At 42.9% G+C, this 23,979-nt stretch overlaps 1 protein-coding gene across 1 annotated transcript in view; it reads left to right on the forward strand.

Annotated features, from left to right (window-relative positions):
• Nucleotides 1–12,533, forward strand: part of DGKI (diacylglycerol kinase iota) — a 280,275-nt gene extending 267,742 nt beyond the window's left edge. The window contains 4 exon segments of the mRNA XM_067536328.1: nt 2,305–2,425; nt 9,254–9,290; nt 11,092–11,191; nt 12,374–12,533. Coding sequence (XP_067392429.1) covers nt 2,305–2,425; nt 9,254–9,290; nt 11,092–11,191; nt 12,374–12,490 — 375 coding nt within the window. The 3' untranslated portion in view covers nt 12,491–12,533.
• The last annotated feature ends 11,446 nt before the right edge of the window (nt 12,534–23,979 follow it).

Below are 23,979 nucleotides of genomic sequence, written 5' to 3' on the forward strand. Positions count from 1 at the left end.
AGATGGCATTTCTGATAGTTGATTACTCTGTTCTCCTTTGCACTGCACTGTAATGTCAGGATTAACTATAAGCCCAGTTCTTCTACATTCAGTAGGGCTTTAAACCCAAGAAATCTTGGCCCAGCCCTAAGTGTCAGCTATTGGTAACTCACTCAGGGAGGAGGAAATGGGGCAGAGGGAAAGTGTTTAGCTCCTATAAATGTGAAGCTCACTTCTGACAATTGCAGCCCCTATTTTTCAGCAGCTAAGGGTATGTTTACACAGCAAGTAAAAAACCTCACTGCAGTGAGTCTCAGAGCAAGGGTCAACTTACTTTCAAGCGTGTGGGGTTAAAAATAGCTGTGTAGACGTTCCTGCTCAGTCTGGAGCCTGGGCTCTGAAACCCAGCAGTGGGGGTAGGTCTCTCAGCATGGGCTCCAGCCCAAGCAGGAACATCTACACTGCTATTCTTAGCCGTGGCGTGCCAGCAGAAGTCAATTGACCCAGGCTCTGAGACTGCCTATCCCAGGGTTTGGGGTTTTTTTTGCTGTGTAGATATACCTTAAATTTTTTGGGATTTGCAAACATGTCCCTGAATTTGGGTACGTGACTAACAATTGCAATATTATCTGGAACAAACCTTGAAGCTTTCTGTAAAAGTGACAGTTCTATTACTCAAATCTTTGCCTGCAGATGCACACCTCAATCAACACTTCTGCCCCCACTACCCCATTGGCAGCAGCAGCAGCAATACAGAGGATTCACTGTAACCACCATTTAGTCATAAAATGTTGCTCTTTCCTTGTATCACATTGTAGTCTGAATTTCACAGCACAGTTGCCCCATCTCTTAAGGCTATTGTAACTTACAAGCTACAACTCTCCCTTGAATCTTCTTTGAGTGGGGAACCTCTTCTCCAGGGGTATCATGACTTTGTCATGACATAATAATGTCCCATTGTCATAACAGTCAGAACTGTTTTTTGTAATGTATATTATGAATTCCCAGAGCCTGCAGCAACTTTGAAAAGCAATCACCTGCTCTTTCCTTCCTTCCCAACGTGTGTCATCCCCTACAATGAGATCCAAGTGGAAAAGTGTGTGTGTGTGTGTGTGTGTGTGTGTGTGTGTGTGTGAGAGAGAGAGAGAGAGAGAGAGAGAGAGAGAGAGAGAGAGAGAGTACCCAAAACCTAATTCTTAAAACATTCTTCCCATGATATCAGCTGCAAATGTATACAAGTATATTTAGGAATGATTCTTTCTTTGGTGCTTAGGGCCCCCATTGGCTAAAAATATACATGGGAATACATGACAATAAAAAGAACAATTTACTATTTCCAAGCAATATACAGTGTATACCCATTCCTGAACACATGGGCCATTCACAAATCCATATACAGACTTTGTGGCTATGTTTACACTGGCTGCGGCAAATTCGCCGCTGCCAGATCGATCTTTCATGATCGATTGAGTGGCCAGTATAGACCCATTCAATCGATGAGGGAGTCGACTGAATAAGTCCACCCCCTCATCTAGCGTAGTGCTGAGCCAACGGGAACGCTGTTCCCATCGGCTCAACGCAATGTGAACAGCGCGCAGAAGCAGTCGATGGGAGTTATACAAACTACTCTGCGTGGTTTGCGTAACTCCCGTCGACTGCCGCCGAATTTCCGGGTAAGTGTAACAAGTCCACAGACTGAAGCACTATCACTATACTAACATGTATTCATACAAACACACAGCGATCCGCCCCACTACACATCTGCAGACACCTACATGTACATAAACTCTGTACCCCAATCCCGTTGGATGGACTCGGGGCATGAGGCACCTGAACTACAATTCCCATAAGGCACCATGTATTTCCAAATAAAACTCTTCTGGTTATGGCTCAGTTTTTTTGGTGTTTATTTTTTTGATGAGAAGTTGGAATATTCCACAGAAAGTGAACACTTTTTGTGAAATGTTTAGTTGACAACCCAATTTTTAATTAAAATGTACAAACAAACAAAAACCTCAAATAATCTCAATGAATATTTTTGACCAGCCCTACTTGCAAGCAATAATTCATCTACACTATATCACCAATGACCCACTGCTCAGGAAATGTGATTTGCCTTTGTTAACCCACTGTGTTGTAAATCTTGCTAGTTTTAGGTCAAAAGCCTTTGCTCTGCATTGTAAGGGCCTAAAGTTTGGGTAATGGTTACCCCTGCTCTTTTTAGCCACCTGCTAGCAAATCTGACAATTAATTTACCTGCATGTTTATTTATGTGGGCACCATGTCCTACAGTAGTCTTGTCTTGTCTGTGCATTTCTATTCCAGTTCATAGAATGCTGTAAAAGAGGAGCTAATCTGTTAATCCAGGGACCTGACCACTGTTCCTTGCTTCACTATGCTGCCAAAACTGGGCACCTTGAAATTGTGAAATACATCTTAGAACATGGTGAGTAATTGTGTGCAAACCCACAGAGAATCACATTCCATGACAGTGTTGTTGTGGTGGAATAATGTAGTGATGAATAAAAATGTAATGAGAACCTATTACCAACTGTCCTCCTGCAGCATGTAGCTGGGGATTTGGAAGAAGTGTCAAAGCTGGTCCTAGATAAGGGGGAAGAGTGAAGGCTATAACAGGACAGTTTTGTAGGAGACACAATATTTTCATAGATTAAAAATTTCATAGATTAGAGAACTAGAAGGGACCATTGTGATCATCTAGTTTGATCTCCTGCATAAAACAGACCATAGGACTTCCCTGAATTCCACAGTTTCCTTCATTGAGTCCTCTCTCCAGACCCCTGCTCAGAACACACCTGGCCTGTGTACTCATTTCCCACCCCGCCCAGTATTTCTCTCAGGCACATCCTGCATGTGTGCATCCTAACATGTAGATATTTGAATTCCAGCATGGTTAGATTTCCTTATGTGAACATGAACAGAAAGCACAATAGAACTTCTATGAAGGAGTCTCCTCAGCAAACAGAGGAAGTGTGAAGCAGCTATGGCAAAATTAAACAAAGACCTACCACAGCATTGAGCAAACACCAGCCCTGTTTTCTCCAGATGGCAGGAACCCTCTGAAACCTTTCTAGATCCTCTTCCTCTGGGTGTCTCAGCTGCCTTTTTTGTCTATTAGTCTCTGGGGAATATGACTAGGGATTTAGCAATGCACTAAGAGACGTCCACTTGCTCTCCCCACCTGCATCCAAGAAATGAATTAAAATCATTTCTACACTGGAAGCTTCTCATTATTTGAGCCAGTTTGCTGGAGGTTCATCAGTGTATTGTTCCTGCTTCTCTGTAGTACTTTAATATGTAGACTATGGCCCCTTGAACCTTATTAGTATTCAGTGCACCAAGTGTATTAATTAGTGATTCAGATGTTTTCTGACACTTCCTAATATCTTATGCTTCCCCCATAAATCAGGCTCCTCATTTTAACTAATGTCCATCCTTTATCATGTGAGCAGATACAGGAATGGTTTTTATCCCTGCTACTGCCTCAATCCCTGCCCAGTCATATGCCCTTGTAGAATGTCTGCTGTCTGTGTACTCTTAGATGTAGTTAATGTTAATGGGAGTCACTCTGCAAAATACCTTCCAGGTCATGGTGCTGAAAATCCAGCAGTAAATCACATAGGGAAAATGTTCTGAATGTTAAAAAGGATTAGGCAGAACTTTTAACTTTCTCACATTAAATTAGGGAAGTGAATAAAATATGATAAAGAAAAGGTGAACCCAACCCCATGTGCTCAGAGGTGGGGGAGGAGGGAATAGGACACATTAATGTGAGTCTGCCCTTCATGATGATGGGCATATGCCATCTTCAGACACACCAGTGTCATTATGAGGAGAGGCTATTCCATGATCTGCATCTGAAACATTTCAGATGTTAAAGAGAAAAGTCTCAAATTAGAATAAGCATAGATTAGTTATATAAGGACATTGTCATGCAGTGCTGCAGTGCACTTATTAGTGCACTAGAACAACCTGGCATAGTCCCTGGAATGACAATGCTGGTACAAACTCAGTCAGCATCAGAATCACATCTGTTTATTGCTGGAAAAGAGGTGTGAAGGGGTATACAGACCACAGTGCCCAGGAAGGGATTAATGAGAGCCTGTGGGCCCCATCAGCCCCATCCTCTTACATCAGCACAAGGTGTCAGGCCTGGAGGAAGGAGATAAAAGAGGAAAAGCCTAGCTCATTGATGGCTGACTGTGAGAGGGAGTAGATCTCTTGAACTAACCCTGTGAAGAAAGGCCTGGCTGGGACCAGAGTCTAACCAGACACTGCCTTGAAGCTGCCTGGAAAGAAGGATTAGCTGGGGCTAGAGCCTAAAAAGAGACTTCTATGGGTCATAGCACCTTTGGGAAAGGTAGGCCTGGTGCAGGACTTTTTTGTTTCTCATAACTACTTTGGTTCTCATTTGCTTTGGGACCAGCAGAAGAATCAACAGGGGTAAGAGACTGTGAGGAAGGCCTAGCTACAGGCCATGGTAGGAAGAAACTAAGGAGACAGCAGGGGATCTGAACAGACAGACCTCATCTGCTTCATACAGGGTCCCTGGGCTGGAACCCAGAGTAAAGGGTGGGCCTGGGTTCGGCTACCAGCCTACTTAGGACAGGTGCATGAACACCCCAGAGTCTATGGATGGCAGACCCAAAAAGTCTAAAGTTGGTCCAAACCTCTGGTGTGATGCTGCCAGGGCACTGGCCTGTTGGACTCCTGTTTCCCCAGAAGGCACAGGACTAAAAGTGACCTGGCCAGAAGGCCAAGTCACAGGAAGAGGTAGCCCACCACAGAGTCAGATGGCTGTTGGCGGGGAGCACCAATCGAGGAGGAGTGCCGCTACACCATGCCCAGCCAGGAGAGGGTGCACTTGTAGTAAATACACTCTTCCACAAGGGTACAGAGGCGACAATGTACTTGCTGCTGGTGTGGCTGTTACAAAGAAGTTTCCCTCTTTCGCAGAGGCAGGAAACACAGATACAACCCTGAACTTCCTCCTAGAATTCCCAGAGTGAATTCCCATATGGGTGGAGACACACCCTTTAGAAAATGACTCTGAGTGTGCCAAGAAAGGCCCAGTCAGCACAGTTGCTTTGTTACAGCAGAGGAATAAATCTATGTTCAAAGAGCTAATCACTTAAATAACCTAATTACATTTAACTGGGGAATGTATAACCAGTTCTGGTGGAAAAATAACCTCCTAAATCTTCACCTATATTTGGAACCAAATCTGATCTTGATTCCTTATGTGTGGCAGTTCTGAAGTATTTACCTTTAACTAATGAGAGAAGGATGTGTGCATGGTGATTCTTTTCCCCTTTCCATGGAGCCGAGTGGATATTTTTTCTCTTCTCCCCTATATGTTCAGGAGAATGGAGAGGGTCTAGCAACTCATGCAGTGTCTTTTGGTAGCCACTGATAGGTATTGCACTAATTTCTTGTTGAGACGAGTTAGTGGAATGTCAGTCAGTGTGCTCAGAAGTAGGCTTGGTCCTGAACATTCCTCTAACCTCAAACTTCAACAGCCTTGCTATCCTCACAGTAGGAAGGTGGAATTGTACTCTGAATACACACAGGGAGCAGATCTATTGAGTAGGAAGGTGCCATTTTTAGTCTTTTTTCAGAGTCCTATTAGTTTACTTTGGTGAGAAGAACAGTCTTACTACTGTTAGCACTGAAGAGCAAACATAATTCTGCGAGTGTGAGCTGGATTCTATTTTGGCTCACATCATGAACAGAATTATTAGGTAAGTTCCACATGCAGGGCCAAATTCTTCCCTAAATTACATATGTAACCCCGCTGAAGGCACAGAGATTGCATAAACGTGCTAAGGGCATAATCGGAAGGAAGTGAGGTTGCAGTGGTGTAACTGACTGCAGCATTTGGTCTGCAAAATCTTTGTCGCAAAATCTGGTGCCTAAGCCAGATAGACTACTATGTGGCTTTGCTACCCCAGTTTGAGGCTGGCAGATAGAAAATCCATCTTTTTTACCTGTAAGCAAATTTTATATGGGAATTATTGAGAGACAATAAACATGGAAACGCACAATGTCACTTTTCGAAGTAGAGCCCCAGCCTTAAGTCTTGGTGGAGACCTTGAATCAAGTTAAAAAGACAGCTACTGTTAACCTCTCCATAGAATAAAACTTGATGGGGGAAAGGAAAACACAGGCTTTCTCTAACATTGCATACAAATATCCTTTTAAAAATGCTCCCAATTTTAAGGATAGGAACCAAACCAATTTTGTCCTCCAAATATCAGTGATATTCAAGGTACTATGCAAGCCTGACAAGGATTTGTCCAGACAAACCAAACTAGACATCCAGAGGCACTGTCAACTTCAAACGTTACTTTTTTAAAGTAAATCTTCTACCCCTCTTCCCCAGTTTTCTGAAGTGAGGTTTAAGAGGGCATTTCACTGACACAGATTCATGTTTATGGGCCTCCTGGAAGGTGTGAATCTTTAAGATTAACTTTAGTAGCCTCAGTTTGGGGGGGGGGGGGGGGGGGAGCGGGCGAGGCAGGATTTGCTGCACATATTAAGGACTTGTAGCCTTCATGGTGCCTTATATTTTGGAAATGCCTTTGAAATGTGGTCATTTACTTTCTCTTTTATGTTGTAAAGAGCTCAGATAAAGGGCATCTGTCTGCTATTGGGCATCTCACTCCTTGTCCCTTCCCAAGACCCAGGCTGCTTTGCCTCCTGAGAAACTGGAGAGCAGGTTTTGTGGAGCAAAGGGTGGGAGAGGGAGGGAAGAAAAAAAGTTGTTCATTTCACACAGAAAGACTGTCAGACATTAAGGACAGAGAGTGATCCCAGCTGGTCTTCCCCCCAGTGGTTCTTGCTTTTCATCTCCTTTCAAGCGAACTTCCCCCAAGTCTATCCCCTATTTTATTTTCCTGAGCCTTTTTTTATTTCTCCACCTCCCCACACATTTCTATCTTTTGTTTTTATTTTCCCCCTGCTGTTTTCCTTGATAGAAATCTCAGTCATGCATTTCCCTTCCGGATTTCTATTGGGTTATTTTGTCCTCTCTCTCTCTCTCTCTCTCTCTCTCTGTGCCTCAGTCCCCTTTTCTTTCTTTGCCTCTTGTCCCCAGGAAGACAGGCGGCTCCCCATTGGGCCAGGATGACAGTGCTGTTAGCTTTCCCAGTGCCAGCCTTTCCCACATCTGTGCAGCTTTTGTCCTGCACCAGAGGGGGATTTGGAATGGTCTGCTGGCAGCACCAGGGAGACTGATGTAAAAATGAGGTCCAAAAAGAGAGGTAGGGGAATTAGAAGGAGGGCATAAAATGCTTTAAGAGAAGTACTACTGAACATAAATAAGAGCCCAGCTTAATATTATGCATGACTCAGTGCCTCCAATTTCAGCTGTAAACCTATAAGAACAAAACAAAAATCTGGATACTATATTGTTCTGTGAATTGCATACTACCAGTCTATGACTCTGAAGCTTGACTGTGATAGTTGGGATGCTCTGATAAAAAGCTTAGTTTAGTGCAATGTCATATAAACTTGTCCTGGCTTTCTTATATTTATATTTTAGAATGCTTTTTGAGCCCCTTGCCATCAGCCCCTTCCCCTAATTTCATCTCCTTTCCATTCTAGTCCAATTTCCCCTACTCTTTGATCTTCCTGCTTAGCAGGCCCAATCCACCATCACTTTAACCCAACTCCCTTGCCACCCCAGACCAATTACCCCATAACCTTGCCTTTTCTCCCCTGATGCTCTAGCCCAATTTCCTTTCTCTACTTACCAAGGCGCTTTCCGCACCCAGTCCAATTACTGTCTTTCCCTCTCCCCATGCCGCTCCTCACTCAATCAATGTCGTCTCACACACAAGTTCATTTTGGGCATGACTTGGGAGTACCAATGCTCCGGTTGTGTTTCCCAGCATGCTGTAGTGTACTGTCTAAGCCCGATAGCTGGCAAATGGCAATGCTGGCAATGCAGAAGTCTATATTAAAGAGATGTAGTGAAGAATGGAAACATCCCTAATCTGGAAGAGCATCATTGCCTGAAAAGAATGCTCTTTCGACAGACGCTAGATTTTTTCCTTGGTTACCTGATGCTAATGGAATGAGAACATTCAAATGTCATGTTCCCACTGATTGGAGTGCGGGGGCTTCAGAGTCTCAAGAAGTCACCTATCTTCCTCCATCCTCCATGCTCCTAGGCCCCCACATCATATCTGACTATCTTTCTAGACAAGGAGGTTTGAATGTGGAACCCACACTGTTGCTCCTCATTAAGATTAAAGATGCGCAGAAAGTGTAAACTGTTGTATACGTCTGAAGTATTATTGTTGGACATATGGGGCAGCCTTTCCAAATAGGAGCTGTGTGCGCTACGTCTATAGCACCCACAGTCCCTGCTCAAAACAGCTAATTATGGGACCAGGTACCTAATAGCTTGGTGAATCTGTTGCCCTAAATCCCCGTGTGAGATTAGAAGCCATTGCAACAGCAACAGCCAGTGTAGCGATTTGAGCCCATTGCTGGTAACAAGGGACAAACAGGCAGGCAGCGGGGTTCTTTAAAGATTTCTATAGTGTAAGGGTAAGGGGAGTGGGGTTACTTTTCTGACCTCCCACAATATGAAGATGGAGGAGGAAGGTAGTCAGCCACCTACAATTCCAGGAGACAGCCAGCCGACTGCCCCCTATGATATTGAAAGTGTTTTTGGGGAGAAGGATGCATGCCAATGGGCCCTGTTCTCCTCCCTCCAAATGCACCCACAGAAAAACAGCAAAATAGGAGAAAAAGAGAGGGTTCTATTTTATGCTTGTGTAGCAAATAGTGTGAAACGTGGAGGTTTCAGATGAAATTTCCTGTAAACTTTTCAGGGTCATTGAACCTGAAAGCTGAAGTGGAATTTGGGGGATATGAACCCACAGGACGTGCAACCTTGAAGAAAGGTTCACCATACCCACGTCTAACCAAACCCCCAACATTAGGCACAGGTTTACTGGGTGGAACAATAATAGGCCAACAATCATAGAACATAAAGCATACCATGTGACATACTTGAGAGCCAAGGTGGGTGATGGAATACCTTTTATTGGACCAACTTCTGTTGGTGAGAAAGACAAACTTTTGAGCTTACATTCACTTACAGCTCTGTGTACGCTTGAAAGCTCATCTCTCTCACCAACAGAAGTTGATCCACTAAAAGATATTCCCTCACCCACCTTGGCTGTCTAATATCCTGGGACCAGCATGGCTACAATACTGCATACTTGACTTTCTTTCACAGGTCCATCTGAGTTACTGGATATGACCGACAGTGAAACGTAAGTGCTACCCACTTAACACCAGCTTCCTTCAATGATTGATTTGTTTCACTTTACTTCCATTTGTGCCCATTGGAGATCGCGTTGTGTAGTACAAAAGTTAACATGAAAAATGTGTGAAAATGGCAGACCTCTAAAAAAGGCTTCCCAATCCCAGTGAGCACCGAGCCCCCCCTCAAGCTCCAAAACAAACTCCATCATCTCCTAATTGCCCCAATTCTCCTAGAGGAAAACAGGTAAGTTTTGCAGAGTGTCCTGATGCTCACTGAATCCGGGCTCTGAGGGACCAAGTGGGATAGTGAATTCCAAATGCAAGAAAGAACTTCTTGCTGGCAATGCCCTCGCACAAGCAGAGAAGATTGTATCTCAGATAGTTAAACCCCAAAGCACTTGGGACTGTATAGGGTTAAGCCAGCATTTTAGGGCCAGTTTCATAGCTGCTCTATGATCCCTTTGTGCCATCTATACTAAGCTGCTACAAAAGGGCCATAACCGGGTAAGCATAAATCTTGGGAAATAGCCTTGTTGCAGGATTGTCAGTGCCCTGCAATGAACCAGTTCTGTCCATCTCCACAGACGCCTCCACTGTGGGGAGCATTCCAGAGTGTGTTGGAAGAGGGCATGGAACACCAGTGATTCTGCACCACGTAATGTCGCAAAGAGGCCATTGCACCAGAGGGGCAAGTTAGGGCAGCTCTCAGGACTTCCTTAGCCTTTGCCAGGCTCCTGAAAAGGGGTGTGAAGTGCAAACTTGCACTAGATCTAGTACCAGCACAGGCATGAATTTGCCCTTTAGCCCTCAGTTGGAAATCAGTTGGTATCGAGTGCTGCATCTTTGATTCATGTGCCAGCTAGGAGAGATTTAACTGATGCCCAGTTAATGCTTCAACTTGCCCCACCCCCCTGTGCTGAGTCTAAAATTCCTTTAAATGTGCACACAGGCTGGCTAGGTATATGTGCAAAGTCTGCACTGCTGAGGGTAGCTAGAGGTTAGCTCTTGGCATTTGTTTTTTGTAGATGTATAATAGCAGCCCTTCTGGTTGATATTGACATTAACAGGATGTCTCTCCATTCCCACCCAAACCATACATTCTCCTCCTCTTCCTTGTCACATCCTGACAAGATTGCTTCAACTCCAATGGTATTGTGAGACTGTCTCTGCATCCTGTGAGGGCCCATTTACAGGATACTGGGGCAGTGAGAATCAAGACTACCCTGTGAAAATCAGATTGTTTTAAAGCTTTAAAGTCAATGCAGGTCTCCTGCAGTGGAGAACTAGAACACTCACTCACTGGTGGAAGTTGGAGAGAGTGGGAATCAGGGCCCAGGCAGCAATGTGGTGCAAGCATTGACTTTGGCATGCAGGATTTTTCTGATTTCCATGTATCTGTCCCACATCCCACTTGCAAGAGCCAAAATGTCATAATGTTTAGTTTGAGTGGGAAATAACAGGGAAAAAATCAACAGTTTATCCTGCAGTGAAATTAATAGAAAGTCAGCTAACTTGCTCTTACAGAAGCCAGAAAAGTTGGAAGCTGGATGAGAATGTGGCAATCTGTTTCTGTAAGTCTACTAATATGAAGGAAATATATGAAGGCAACAGTTCCTGTTTTCTTCCCCACCCAACTGGAAGTACTCCTGTCTGCCATATAAGCATCACAGGCTGATCTACTGAGCCAGAGGGCATGCAAGCTGAGGGAGAAAATGTACCATTCAATGCCAAGGATAACAGGAGAGATCCCTACAAAAATGCAGCCTTTTTCATTTTGAATTACTGCTAGTTTCCTCTGCTTTGGTTTAGGGGTGAGACGGCATTGCACAAGTCGGCCTGCCAGCGCCATCGTGGCATCTGCCAGCTCTTGGTGGAAGCCGGAGCATCTCTGAGAAAGACAGATGCCAAGGTAACCAAATCCAATGAACCAATTATAAAACACTTTAGACAAGCGAAACCAATCCGCCTCTGTTCCTGCTGTCTGCATGACTGAGGCCCTCTGTATGTTCTAAGAGCACTTCTTTTCAAACAAGTCATTTTATTTAGAAAAATGTCTTGATTGAAACAAGAACAAGAGACCCCAGTTAAATCCCCAATCTGGGTCATCTACACCATAGTGAGAACCTGTCCTGAAAGTATTTTTTCAAATGAAGTGTCAGTGAGGCATCTCCAGGGAAGAGTAGTACCATTGCTTTGACATCCCCAGCAGCTGCACTGACCCCAGCTCCGGCCTACTGGCAGCCGAGAGCATTCCGCGGTGGGGCGAGCACGAGTCGTTCTGGCCCCTCCACCCCTGCTCTGGGCACAATGATAGCAGGGAGCTGCGGGGACCCCAGCCGCATGGGGCCAGGCAGCCAACCCAATGATGGGGCTCCAGGGCAGAGCCCGTCACGTGCCCCACACCACGCTCACCGCCGGAGTGGCCACTCTCACTCCCATTCCCAGCCGCCACTGCCTCCCCTTCAGCGGGGGGAAGTGGGAGAGAGCAGGCGACTGGCCTGAGACCCCCGTGGGGCGCTGCTGCCACTGCCAACAAGGGCAGGGGGCCACAAATGCAAGTATTGGCCCCTGGGCGCCAGAGACCCATGGTATGCCACTGACATGGCTCCTACAGACTCAGATGTTGGGAGCTCTCTCTTTGCATACCTGATAGAGTTGTTGCCTGTGGTCTTTGTGGGGTTCCTTGCATGTCTCAGGTGCAATACTGTGTAGTATGCACAAGCAAGAAGTCCAGCCACTGGATGGGAACGCTGCTAAATCTATTTTGGTGTCTATGTACTGTATGTCAGCCGTTGCAAACCAGTCTCTTGTAAAGTTGAAGGATTCATTCTAAATCTGGTAAAGACTTTAAGTAGAGGGAAGCATGGCAGCAAGGCACGAGGAGCTTATTAGTCCCAAGAGCCACACACATAGTAAAATTAGACCATTCTCAGGGAGAACCTTGATTTGACACCAGTTGAGCTGCCTCTTCACTTTTCTGCTTCTGAATTTTCTTTCTGTACTTCTAGTGGTACCTTCTCTGGGACATAAATTCATCCTGGCTTCTAAAAATGTATGTGTAAAGCTTTCTATCTGTGTCCCTTCATTGTAGGGTAAGACACCTAGAGACAAGGCTCAGCAAGCTGGGGACCCAGATCTGGCCTCCTATCTGGAGAGTCATCAGAACTACCCAATGGTTTCCCACGAGGACCTGGAGACTGCAGTCTGATGTCCATGAAGGGGAAGAGAACTCTAGGAAATAACAAGGCTGCACCTGAGGCACTCAGGCATTGTATGAGGAAGAAGCTGATGGAATCAACGTGTCTCTCGCTCTCATGCAAAATATCTGAGGACACGCCACCAGTTTCTAAGGGCTACTGAGTCTTGCCACGGAACTGTTGTGTTCCCATATGATGGCCCATTGGGGATGAGGTGGAACGCTCAAAGGTCTATGGAATCCATGGGCCACGGAAATGTACCCTTACTGCTTCCAGCAAGTAGCATGAACTTCTCCCATGTTCATCTGTACAATTTATTTAAAAAAAAAAAAAAAAAAAGAGGAGGAAGAAAACCAAACTAACTTGGACATTAATAAACCCAACCAACCCCTTCCTTCATTCCTACAGTGCCCTACATTCCTTCCTCTCCCATTCTCCTCATTTGTCACCAGCTAAATAATATCTGTTATCTCTGTATTCATTCTTCACAAATGGACAGTTGTTAGGCAAGACTTTGAGGAACTCTGGATGCCCTTAGAAAAATTTGACTTTTGAACCTGCTGAGTCCTCACCTACTGCTCCCGAATTCTCGGTGTTTAATTACCAGAGAGTTTTCTCTTTTGGAACAATTTCCTTCTATTGCCCTGTTCTATGGGGTGCTGGATCCAGCTAACTTTACAGCACTGACAAGAACTAGCCTCCTAGCTGTCACTGAATATATCTTAAAGGTGTCCTCATGAAATGACATTTGAGTGGAAGGGAGTTACTGTGTGACATCTTGGGTTGTCTTCTGACAGACCACACTGTAACCAGTAAGGTGTCTCATGTCGCCACTCTGCTGATAATGACAGACTGATTCTGCTCAGGTCTGAATCCTGCCTATAATTAGCCATTTGGGGCTTCTGTCAAAATGTGTTTTTATGATAGGGAGAGATCAGGGTCTGATGGATGCAGTTGTGGCTGACTGACTTACTAGCTCTGCCACTTTGACTTACTGACTCTTACAGGCATAGAAACCAAATCTAAAGCATCATTTGTTTGTCTAGGCTTGCTGATATTAACAAGGATGAGCACCATGTTAGACATTTAAAAAATAATAACATACAATGAAAACACTTCTGCCTGAAAATTTAGACTGGCAGATTCCAAGAGGGACTTGGAACAAAGCTTTAAAAGAGAGAGAGATTATCCTGTTCAAAAGAAGACAAATATCAACCACTAGCCTCTCATTGCTTGCCATAGGTTAGAAACATATATTGCTTAGCTGTTGTCAGGCCAATCATGGTTTCTTTATTCTGCTCCTTAATATCCTGACTCAGAGAACGCTACCATCAAACAGAGGAATCCTCCACAACCCAAACGTACCCACATATACAAAGAATGTTCACATTAAGCTTTTCTATCAATTATGGAATTCAGCTGTCAGAATTAAGAGGGCTTGCACTTTCCCTTCGTCTGACCACCCAAATGAGAATTGTCCAGGCTCAGTCCTGGCATAATAATTCCAACACTGTTTAGAATTGAAGATCCAGTTCTGTCTCTCTTTTCACATGAATTTGCAAGGTTTTTGATGGTTGGTGCTAATCAGGATCGGTGTACAGTTTTGAACCCAGGAAGATCCCTCAGGTCATTCAGATAAGTTTTTCTTCCTTTAATAGCAGTTGTGGGGATACAATTGATGCAGTTCTGGAGAATTTTTCTATCTACTTTTTTTTTTTTTTTTAAGGAGTGCTTGTTTTGGCAGAAGAGGGGGAGCTGAATAATAAGCCTTTTTATTTATCTTGTTTTCAAAGCTCTATTCAATGTGAGCAAAATATTGTTCAGTATTTCTTCCTCTGAAAGAAAATTATATTATATTTGCAATCTACAGATCAATGGCGACATGAAATGTATTTTGTCTTATTTTCTCTTTTCACTTTAGCTTTCTAATTTAAAAACAAAAGATTAAGGCTAAATTCTTCCCTTGGCTACTCATCCAGGAGTTTTCATGGAGGGCCGGTGTATACATACAAGAACAGAAAGCAGAGTAAAATTGCTCTCTGTGTGAAACTTCCATAAACACAACCTGTCCCTTGTGCTGTCTCTTCAGTCCTGGCATTATTTTCCAGCTGTGAGGAAAGGCATGCAGTAATACTTCTGTATATGCACACTTAAAAACACTAGTATTCTTTTGGTTGTGCATGCTTTATGTGATAAATGGAGGAAGTGGGATTGGTACCTTGGGCTAAATTCTGTCCTGTGCTAAGATACACTTGGGGTCAGTGATCCAGTTACAGCTCCCTAATTCTCAAGCTTCTCTGGCCCAGAACCAGACATCAGTTAGAGCAGTTTAATGGCTGCTCTAACTTATGACAGCTGGTTGTGGTCCATAGGGAACCATACACTGGCTGTGAATTACTGTAGCAGGGTTGAGCTCCACCCCTCCCTATCACCGATTTTCCTCTTCTCCCATGATATGCCCTTAGAACTGAGAGAATGGTTGGCAGAGCAGCTGGCTCTTTATGTCAGTTGAGAATTCGCCTGTGCAGGGGAAGTTTTCAGCTTGGCATCTGCGGCCAGATTCTGTCTCCTTTGTGCCATTCATGCAGCTTAAAGGAGCTGGATCAGAAATGAGAATCTGGCCTTCTATGTTTCCTCCTGCAGCTGGAAAATGATGCTATAACTAGAATGAGACCATTGTGCCTCTGCAGGAAGCAGTTACTATATGATGAAAACAAAACCCAGCGCTGAAGGTGGAACAGAACTTGGGTGGCCACAGTGCCTTTTAATATTCAAGGTATGCCAAAGCATTTCACAAGCAACATGTTAGATACAGGGGGTGTATTGATTATGTAGATAAACAACGCTTATATTTATTCTCTGCAATGGCTCTCTCACAGCCTGGGATATCAGAACATGTCTCCTTAAGAGAGGGAACACTGGGCTAGCACCCCGGGGATTATTCCTTACTCCTTTCAAAGTGCCACAGAATCTGTGATTCTGGACAGTTGTTAGAAGCAGGAAGACTGGACATCAGTTTAATGTTACATGTGTGTATAGAACCTATGAGGCTTTGGTGTCCATCCTATCACTGCATTGCAGTGTCTACATTGGACAGTGCCCAAGTTCTAGTGTGGGGCTGGGAACCCACTTAAATTTAAATCATTTTAATTTATTAAAATATCTACTGCAGGAATTTTTCCCTTGGAGCTGTTATGTTAGAATTGTAAAGCATTAGAGATGATCAGCCATTGAGGTTGCTGGACTGGTAGAATATTCTTAGTCCTCTAAATCTGCCTGTATCGGGGGTTCCCTTGATGTAGAATGTAACCTGGATTGTTCCATTGTGAGTGCTGCACTGTCCCATTTTAAAGTTAAACTGAGGACAGAAGATACTTTTAATGTTAATAAAATAAACCATTTTGTTATTTGATAACATTAGTTATTTTTGTTATTGCATATTTCAGTGTTATATAAATATATATCTCTATAGACATTATGTGATAAGACATGACAAGGTTCTGGGTAAATATAGCATATCTCAGGCATTGTTACAAGGCATGTTTGACCCTGTAAGAAATACTAGACCATGACAAGCAGTAAATTTCAAGGAAATTATAGCTCTTGGTTATAAAATGGAAGTTAAATATAAAATAACCCCTCATCCCCTCTGTATTTAGTGGGTGTTGCAGGTCTGGGTATTACCAATAGCCAGTGAAAATGTTTCAGTAATTCTACAGCTCACTCATAAAAGCTTTCTGACGGCCAAGCTGTGTTTTAGGCCATCTCACAGTTTGAGATCTGTCTATCTAGGTTCTTATTTTGGCACCCCTCACCTTTGTATTTCCCAAATGTGAAAACAACAATAGAATCATTCAATATCAATTTGCAGTTCTGTAGCATGAGTTTTGAACTGTTCATGAGCAGCTCTGTAATACACAGGGAAAGGCCGTTAGAGTACCAGATACATAAAGAAAATAGAACAAAATTAATGTTTCGTTGCCATTGATCTTCACAGTTGTATATGTGTAGCAGGTGCTAGTTTGGGTGAATAAGTGAGCACACAGTTTTGTGGTGGTGTGTTGCATTAAATACTGGTACGTTTGTTTGGGCTTTTTAATCACTCCTTTTGCTCACTTCTCTCTTCATCTTTGCTGTTTCATTGTTACAATGACATGAATTGTAATGAATAACATTAACACACCAGGTCTCACATAGAAGGTGCACTGCCAGCTGCCGTTTTCTATCCAGATATCCCAGATGCTGCACGTGGGGTGCACCTAGGTGTTGATGGTTCCAATGCATCAAACTCATATTGAGAAGAACTGGAAAAAAGTATTAAACGGGCAGGTAAATTGGTAGCCATAAACTCCTGGGGGCTTTCACACATGTAATGACACTCAAGGAGTATATAGGCATGCTGGATATTTGGAATCCTTGAAGACACTCTGAGATATTCTATCCAGCAGTTCCGTCCACGCACCTTGTGACCTTCACTGATAAAACAGTTTCTTGTGCTGATTCCTTTGAAGTTCATAAATTCCTCTTTCCCTATTTTGTCTCTCATTTTTGTCAGAATAAAGGGACATAGCCAAGTACTCTGTAAATAGGATGGTTAAGGTTTTGCTTTCCATTGTTCGTAACAGATCTCTTAGCACTTTGAGAATAACATTTCTTCCTGCATTGTGTTTGATCTTTTCTGTTTGTCAAAGAGTATGTTTCCCCTTTTTCTCCTGGAACACAAGCCAACATGGTAATAGGTTGTTAACGTCCTTGTTTGTATAAAGCATCGTCCAGGAGTGTCTCTAATATTGCAGCATTTCTGGGAACAGTTTGTTAGTAAACTCATGACTTGCTGGCTGCCTCTGAAGCAACAATATTACAGGATTCAAACTGGTGGGTGTTTTCTCATTTTGATTTCTTAGCAACAGAATAGGCAATTGCTTTTTAAATAAATATTTAAAATCTGGAGGCGCTCCCCATCACGCTACACTGATTTTAATGTAGGACCAATAATCTGCCAAAAATGATTTGACAGTGGCACATCTAAGTCTAGAATTTTAAATAGTGGAAAAAGATTATTGAGAGTCTGTGCTGCAACTCCACCAGGAAGTGCAGCATGGAAGACTGCTGAGTAGGGTAGGGGGAAGGGTCTTAAAGGTAGCTTTAAGGTATCCTCCTTTGGCTCCCAGAGTAAGTTAGAGCAGTGATTGGCTATTATAATTACAGCACCCTCTTCCTGGGCTGTCTATGGGCTGCTTTGCACCCTGCAGTTGCTGAGCATTTCAGTAGCTGAATGAGCTACACCGACTCCCCTCCTGCCTCTGGCATGCCTCCTACAACAGGGCTTGTGATGAGGCCTGCAGAGAGAAACCTATGGCTGTCCTATGCAGTGTGTGTGTCAGAGGAATTTTCTCCCTGCTGGCTCAAGGATTTTATGACCCCTATATGGTGCTGCCACAGTGGCAGAGAACAATCCCTCCCTCAGGCCTGATCCTGCCCCAGGAAAGTAATTGCTTTTGACTTCAGTTATGCTGCATACAATCAAGCCCTGGGTGATTAGGCAGGCTAAGTGTTGAACAGCCTCACTTCATAAAGCAATCAGGTTGCATCTTGTATCCAGCCTGTTTTATAAGCTGATCTATTCCAGCCTTTGGTGCAGTCTTTCGTTCTTTGGATTGTAAAAAGAGAAGAGTCTTTCCACAGAGGGCACGTATATCCAGTTAGCAAGAGGGAGGCAAGGAGCAAGCCTACTGCTCCTGCGCTTTAAAAATGCCCCTTCAGACACAGCATGTGGTCTTTCTTGAGGTGTAAAGGAAGGAATCCTTTTTAACAAAAGTGTTCTTTGTTTTAACATGCACACACCACAAGTCAGTGAAAGTCAGTTTGATTTTTAGCTCATTTAAATGTATCCAATTATGGTTGGACATCCCCCAAACCCAAAGAAGTGTGAAGACCTGAAGGCTAGATTTTTCAGTAAAGAAATGTACATTCTAAAACACAAGGAGTAGACCCCATCCTTTAAGTAACATATCATAATTATATAATTACTGTATTAGAGCCAGATTCTATTATCCTTACTCACATGGAGTAATACCTGACTAGATAATTACTCCCATCCATGAAACTACTTGAGGAGTAAGGTCTACTCACTGTGAGAAAGGTATCACTATGTGGCCCGGACACAGCACTGATAATTAAAAAGTACTTAAGAACAAAGAAATGTCTAATAACAAATTAGTTGAATAGATAAAAATGGGCATCTATTAATTTGCTTTGAACACAGAATTTGCACAATGTAATTCCAGTCTTCTATAACAAGTGCTGTGTAATACAGCAATAATTTAATATATGAACCACAGTAACACTTAATTCTTAGTATATGCTTAAGGGCATCCTGGTTCTAACTGCCTTAATGTGCATTAATTATTATCTTTCTCTAGAGCCTCCAGTCTGGGGTAGGGGGAGGTTAATGCATTTCTGATTCCCATCTAATCTGTACAAAGTAATGATATAGTTACTGAGAAAAACAAGAAGCTCTTGTACTGAAAATCTCAGACACAGGAGTTACTTATCTGGTTACTAAGACTTTAATTGACATTTTCATTTTTCTAGGATATATTTTATTCCATGGAGTGCTATGATATTGGGGGAAAATTACAGCTGAAGTTAAACTCAAAACATATTAGGACACCCTGCAGAATGGATGTCAGTTGAAGGTCATAAACAACTTTTTTTTGGGGGGGGAAGGAGGCGAAAGCTAAAAAAAATACACTGTAATGAGCAGTTTTGTAGTATGACTAAATTTGTTCACTTTTAATAAAGAGAGAACAGTGAGCTGCTGTTCAGAGCTCAGTGTTTTCTTTCTTTCTTTTTTAATGCAATCTGTACATTTTTGGTGGGCACTAAAGTTCTTATTTGTTTATGCCCTTGCAATCCCAAAATGCATGAAATTCTCTATTTTCAATTTCTGAGATTTTTTTGCAAATACTAAAGAAAAGCTGTCAATTGGGCAATGTGGAATTTTGGACATTCAACCCCATGCACCACCAATGATTTTTTCCCCCATGAAGATTGCCTTTTTTGACCTGCAGCAAATGGGAAGAGTGGCAGTTTGTTTCAGGGTGGCATTGTCAGCAAACAACCCATCCCCTGTCTTCGCCAATCACTTTTTATGAAAAATATTTGTTTTCATGATCACATAGAAAAGATTTTTTTGTGTTTGTTTTAATAGGAAAGAGACCTATATGTGCAGCTGGCAGTTGGTCCATCGTGATTCAGTGTTTCTTTGTGGGCTTGCCATTACCATGGCAGCATTCTCTCTGTGCAAGGCATTTTGGGGGTATGCATCAGTTCTCAAGCCTCTAGAGAAAGGTGGGATAGGTAACAGGAAGGGCAGGCAGGGAATGGAAAATAATTTAAGGTAGACTTATTTTAAAATCTTTCAGGCTGCTCTTTGCTTTTCCTCCCCTTGCCCTCCAGCCCATGCCCATTTCTTCTTCCTTCTCTTTCCTGTATTACCTCCCTTCATTCAGGCAGTCCCCACATACAGCTGTTTTTCTCCTCCCTACCCTCCTTCTCACTTTATTTTTGCTGAAAAAGCTCATCCTGATTCTATATACTGTGCTCTGCCACCTTCTCTGTGACCCATCTGCATGACCAGCATCATAGAGAGGTTCTTGCTAGTTAATCTCTTCTGGGACACTTCTGAGTAGTGAAGACCTGCCATATGTAGAGCTATGAATCTCTACTATTCATGGGTAGGGCTCACAATACGAGAGAGCAGTCCCTAGCGGTGGAATGAAGCAGAAGGCATTTCCATAATGTGTCAAGATTAAGATGTATGGGGGCAGGAGGATTACGGGGATAGTTTGCACTTGTCTTTTGGTTGCCCAGTATTTAACGTTAAATGCAGAGTAATGAAAAACATTCCCAATTAGTTGTGCTTTTCCCAACTGTGACACCTCCACCCACTCAACCTTATCCTACTGAAGAATTTTGCCTAGGACAAATAATTGTTTTGCCCTTTGAAAGTTTTGCAGGATGTGCCACCTTCTTCCAAAAGATTAATGGCCATGGAGTTTTTGGGTGAGCATGGGTTTGTCAGGCTATCAAACTGACCCAACTTTCTTCTTCCCCAATCATTTCGTTTCTCAAAAGCTTCTCAGTATGACAAAAGGCTTGTCTGTGCTCAGCCTGCATCTCACTGAATCATAAAGAGATGGAAAAGCTCTATAAGGGTATCTAGTCCATTCATATGTCACTGCAGAATGATTCTCTACCATACTGCGAACTCCTTAAATCACTTAACAGTGTTGATGGAAAGGAAGTGAGAGTCTGAGCCTCCAAAATGGTGAGCAGCTCCTGCAGGATGCTGAGTACCCTGAACTCCCACTGAAGTCTGTCTAATCCTTTTTTCTATTGGAGCTATATCAGCACTTCACAGAATTGGGTCCTAAATGTACAGAGAAATCCACATGTCATGCACCAATGCCTTTCTTCAGAGACCCACAGGAAAATGTCTTTGGTCCTCACTTTAAATACCTCAATTAAATACCTTCATCTCCAAGTGAGTCTTTGTCTCACCCTCCATTCTCTATAGGTCTTCCAAGATCCTTGTATTTTCCTTCCTACTTTCCCTGATGATAAGGAAACCTCTTCTGGCTGAGGAGGTTTTACTCATAGCTTTCTCCCATGTCCATCAGCTTTGAATTTTCCCTGGTAGGTGTTGGCACTCAAGTGACATCTTCCACCACCAGGAATTGAGCACTCTGCATTACCCTCCTCTTCTGATGGAAAATTGAGTAGTCAGAGGTTAAAGTATCTTCCTAAAGGAGGCTATAACTTGCAAATATTGGTCATTGTAATACAACTCCTAGCGTATCAGTCCCTGAAGCTCAACAAGGTGGAGAACCATCTTTGACTTCTTGGTAAGAAGTGGAGCTGGGTTCTGATGTTCTCCAGCTTACAATAGCGACTGTAAACGGAGCACAGAAAACTTGTTCATGTGAGGTACCTGATTGTTACATCTTCCCTGACTTAACAATGGGAAATCTTCACAATGGGAAACCCACCTTTCGGGGTGAATTTTGAGGACAGGGCTCCTATGCCCACTGTGCAAAGTTTCCAACTACCTATGGAATTTCAGTATTGCCTTTTAGTCAATAGATCTTATTGCTGCAAATGACATAGCTTTTTTTGTTTAGTTTAGTATTTTTTAATCTAACACTTTGCTTCTGCACAGCTTTAGAGATGCAATGAATTTTCTGCCTTGCACTACATTCAAGATATCACATTATGGGCATCAATTATTTGATATGGACACAAACACCTAAATAGTCATGAAACTCTTATTACATGTTAATGAGAATGCCGTGTATATAGGCATTGATGACATTTTGTGAGACTGTACACAAGTAGCTCAGTGGCAGTTTTGTCTGAGCGAGGACTTCTGGATTTGACCCATGGTTTTGTTACAGTATCCCCCAAAGAGTTTACATAGGGATTAATCCTCATGTTAATTATATGTTTGTGCCTCGTGTATTTATATCTAGAAAACCATGTGTTTACATGGTTATTCCACAGCATTGAGCATGCATTTATAGTAACTAGTAAGTTATCAGCATGTCTTTATAGAGAGGCATTGTGGTCCAATAGATAGGGCAATTGACTGGGATTGAGGAGAGCTTTATTCCCATCTTTGCCATTGACTCACAACGTGATGTTAGGCAAGTCACTTAACCTCTCTGTGCCTCAGTTTCCCCATCTTTAAAATGGGGATAATAATTCTTACCCACTTTGGTAAAGCGCTTTGAGGTTTTTGGATGAAAAGTGCTATGTAAGTGCTACATATTATTAATCTTTATTACAGTTCTTCATTGTGCCTTGCAAAGTTGTCCCATTTAGTATCCAGCTTCTTTTGGTGCCACTTTTTAAAGGAAGAGGATTAGCATTGTTCTCTGTTTTTATTTTATTTGAGTGTAATTGATGTAGAGAATAATGTTGGAAGATGACACGTTCCTGAAGAGGAGATTTGCACTTTTCATGCTTGATTCCAATGTTTAAAATATCGCATATTAAAAATGTTTACTCAGGTGATGTTTCCTTTGAATTAGGGCATTCAGGTGGTCCTCTCCCTCCATACACCGGGTTGGCTAGAAATGTTTTGCCAAACTCTAGAGCAGCTGTGTTCCTTAGCATTAAGGGTTCACTGAACCCAGGCTGTTTCTTTTTTTTGGGGGGGGAAATGTCTCAGAAACCACCCCCTCTATCATCCCTACCCCACCATCAAAGGTGTCACACTATCCCTTCCTACAGCAAAGGAGTACTGGTGCAACTTTCTGTTAGCCTGAGAGGGATGCTGGCAAAGGACGTAAAACATTCATTCTCCACTGCCTACCCTCCCTCGGGGTGTGATTTTTTGCTCCTGCCACTCAGTGAATGAGGGATGGAATATGATCCAGAATGAGGACAATAATTAATGGAGAGCAGAGAATTGAGTATCCCTTTTCCAAAAAGGCATAAGACTGAGCTAATACAAAAGTACACTTGGATTTTATCAGATTACCAGGTGATGTTCGAAGGTTTGGTGGTCAAGATAAAAGGGCTGAGATTTCCAGTAGACATATAGGGGGTGTTCATTTACCACTGTTAGGACTGTGATAAATCAAAGACTGAGGGAAGAAATCTGATCTCATTTGTGTAAATCTGGAGTTACTGTATGGAAGTCAGTGAAGTCACCCAGATTAATGCCAGTGTAACAAGAGAACAGAATCTGGACCACTGTCTCTAATATTTTTATTCCTCAGTATAGAACAACAAAGCCAAGGCATAAACATCCATCTTCAGCCAGCATTTCATGGGCATCCAGAGTTCCAGTATTTGTAGATATCCTATTATTCAAATCCAGATCTGTTCCAGGAGTTGTAATAACATCACAAAGGGCTCTTTTATGCTGTCTGACCCCACTGCATAATGTCTCAGCGCCGTGCACCATGAACGTGCCAGCTGGCAGACAGAATCCAAGCAAAGCAGCAGTGAGGTGACGTGTTTAACAAAGGACCAGGATGCAGTGGAGGATGGTGGCAGGGGAAAAGAAGGAGGGGGGTTTTTTTGTAATAAAGTGACAAAGTATTTTCTTCCCTAATTTTCTTGCATTTCCTATTTATACAAAGTATCTTGATCACTGTGTTGCTAAAAAGAGGTTAAAAAAGAGTTAAATGTGAGTTAACTGGGGAGAGAGGGAAACCTGTAAACAATGAATTTACCAGTGGCTATTACTTTTGGACACCTTTACTGTATTGTGACTTGTGTGGAAATGTACAGAATAAAAGTGAAGAAGCGCACTCCTTGGTTGGACCACGTTTCCTTGTGTTATTTGCCAGTGGAGGCAAGTAGCTGCAGCTCCGAGTGCTGCAGAACAATTTTGAGATTCAAAAGCAGTAGCAAGTTCGTGGGGCTGGCCTGGGGAAGAGGCTGTGAGCGTTTCATGAGTGAAGAGTGAAGCAGAAGGCAGGGTAGG

Source organism: Emydura macquarii, unplaced genomic scaffold (assembly GCF_026122565.2).
Source record: "Emydura macquarii macquarii isolate MOO-44397 ecotype Brisbane River unplaced genomic scaffold, CSIRO-AGI_Emac_v2 contig_3530, whole genome shotgun sequence".
In the NCBI taxonomy this organism is placed as follows: Eukaryota; Metazoa; Chordata; order Testudines; family Chelidae; genus Emydura; species Emydura macquarii.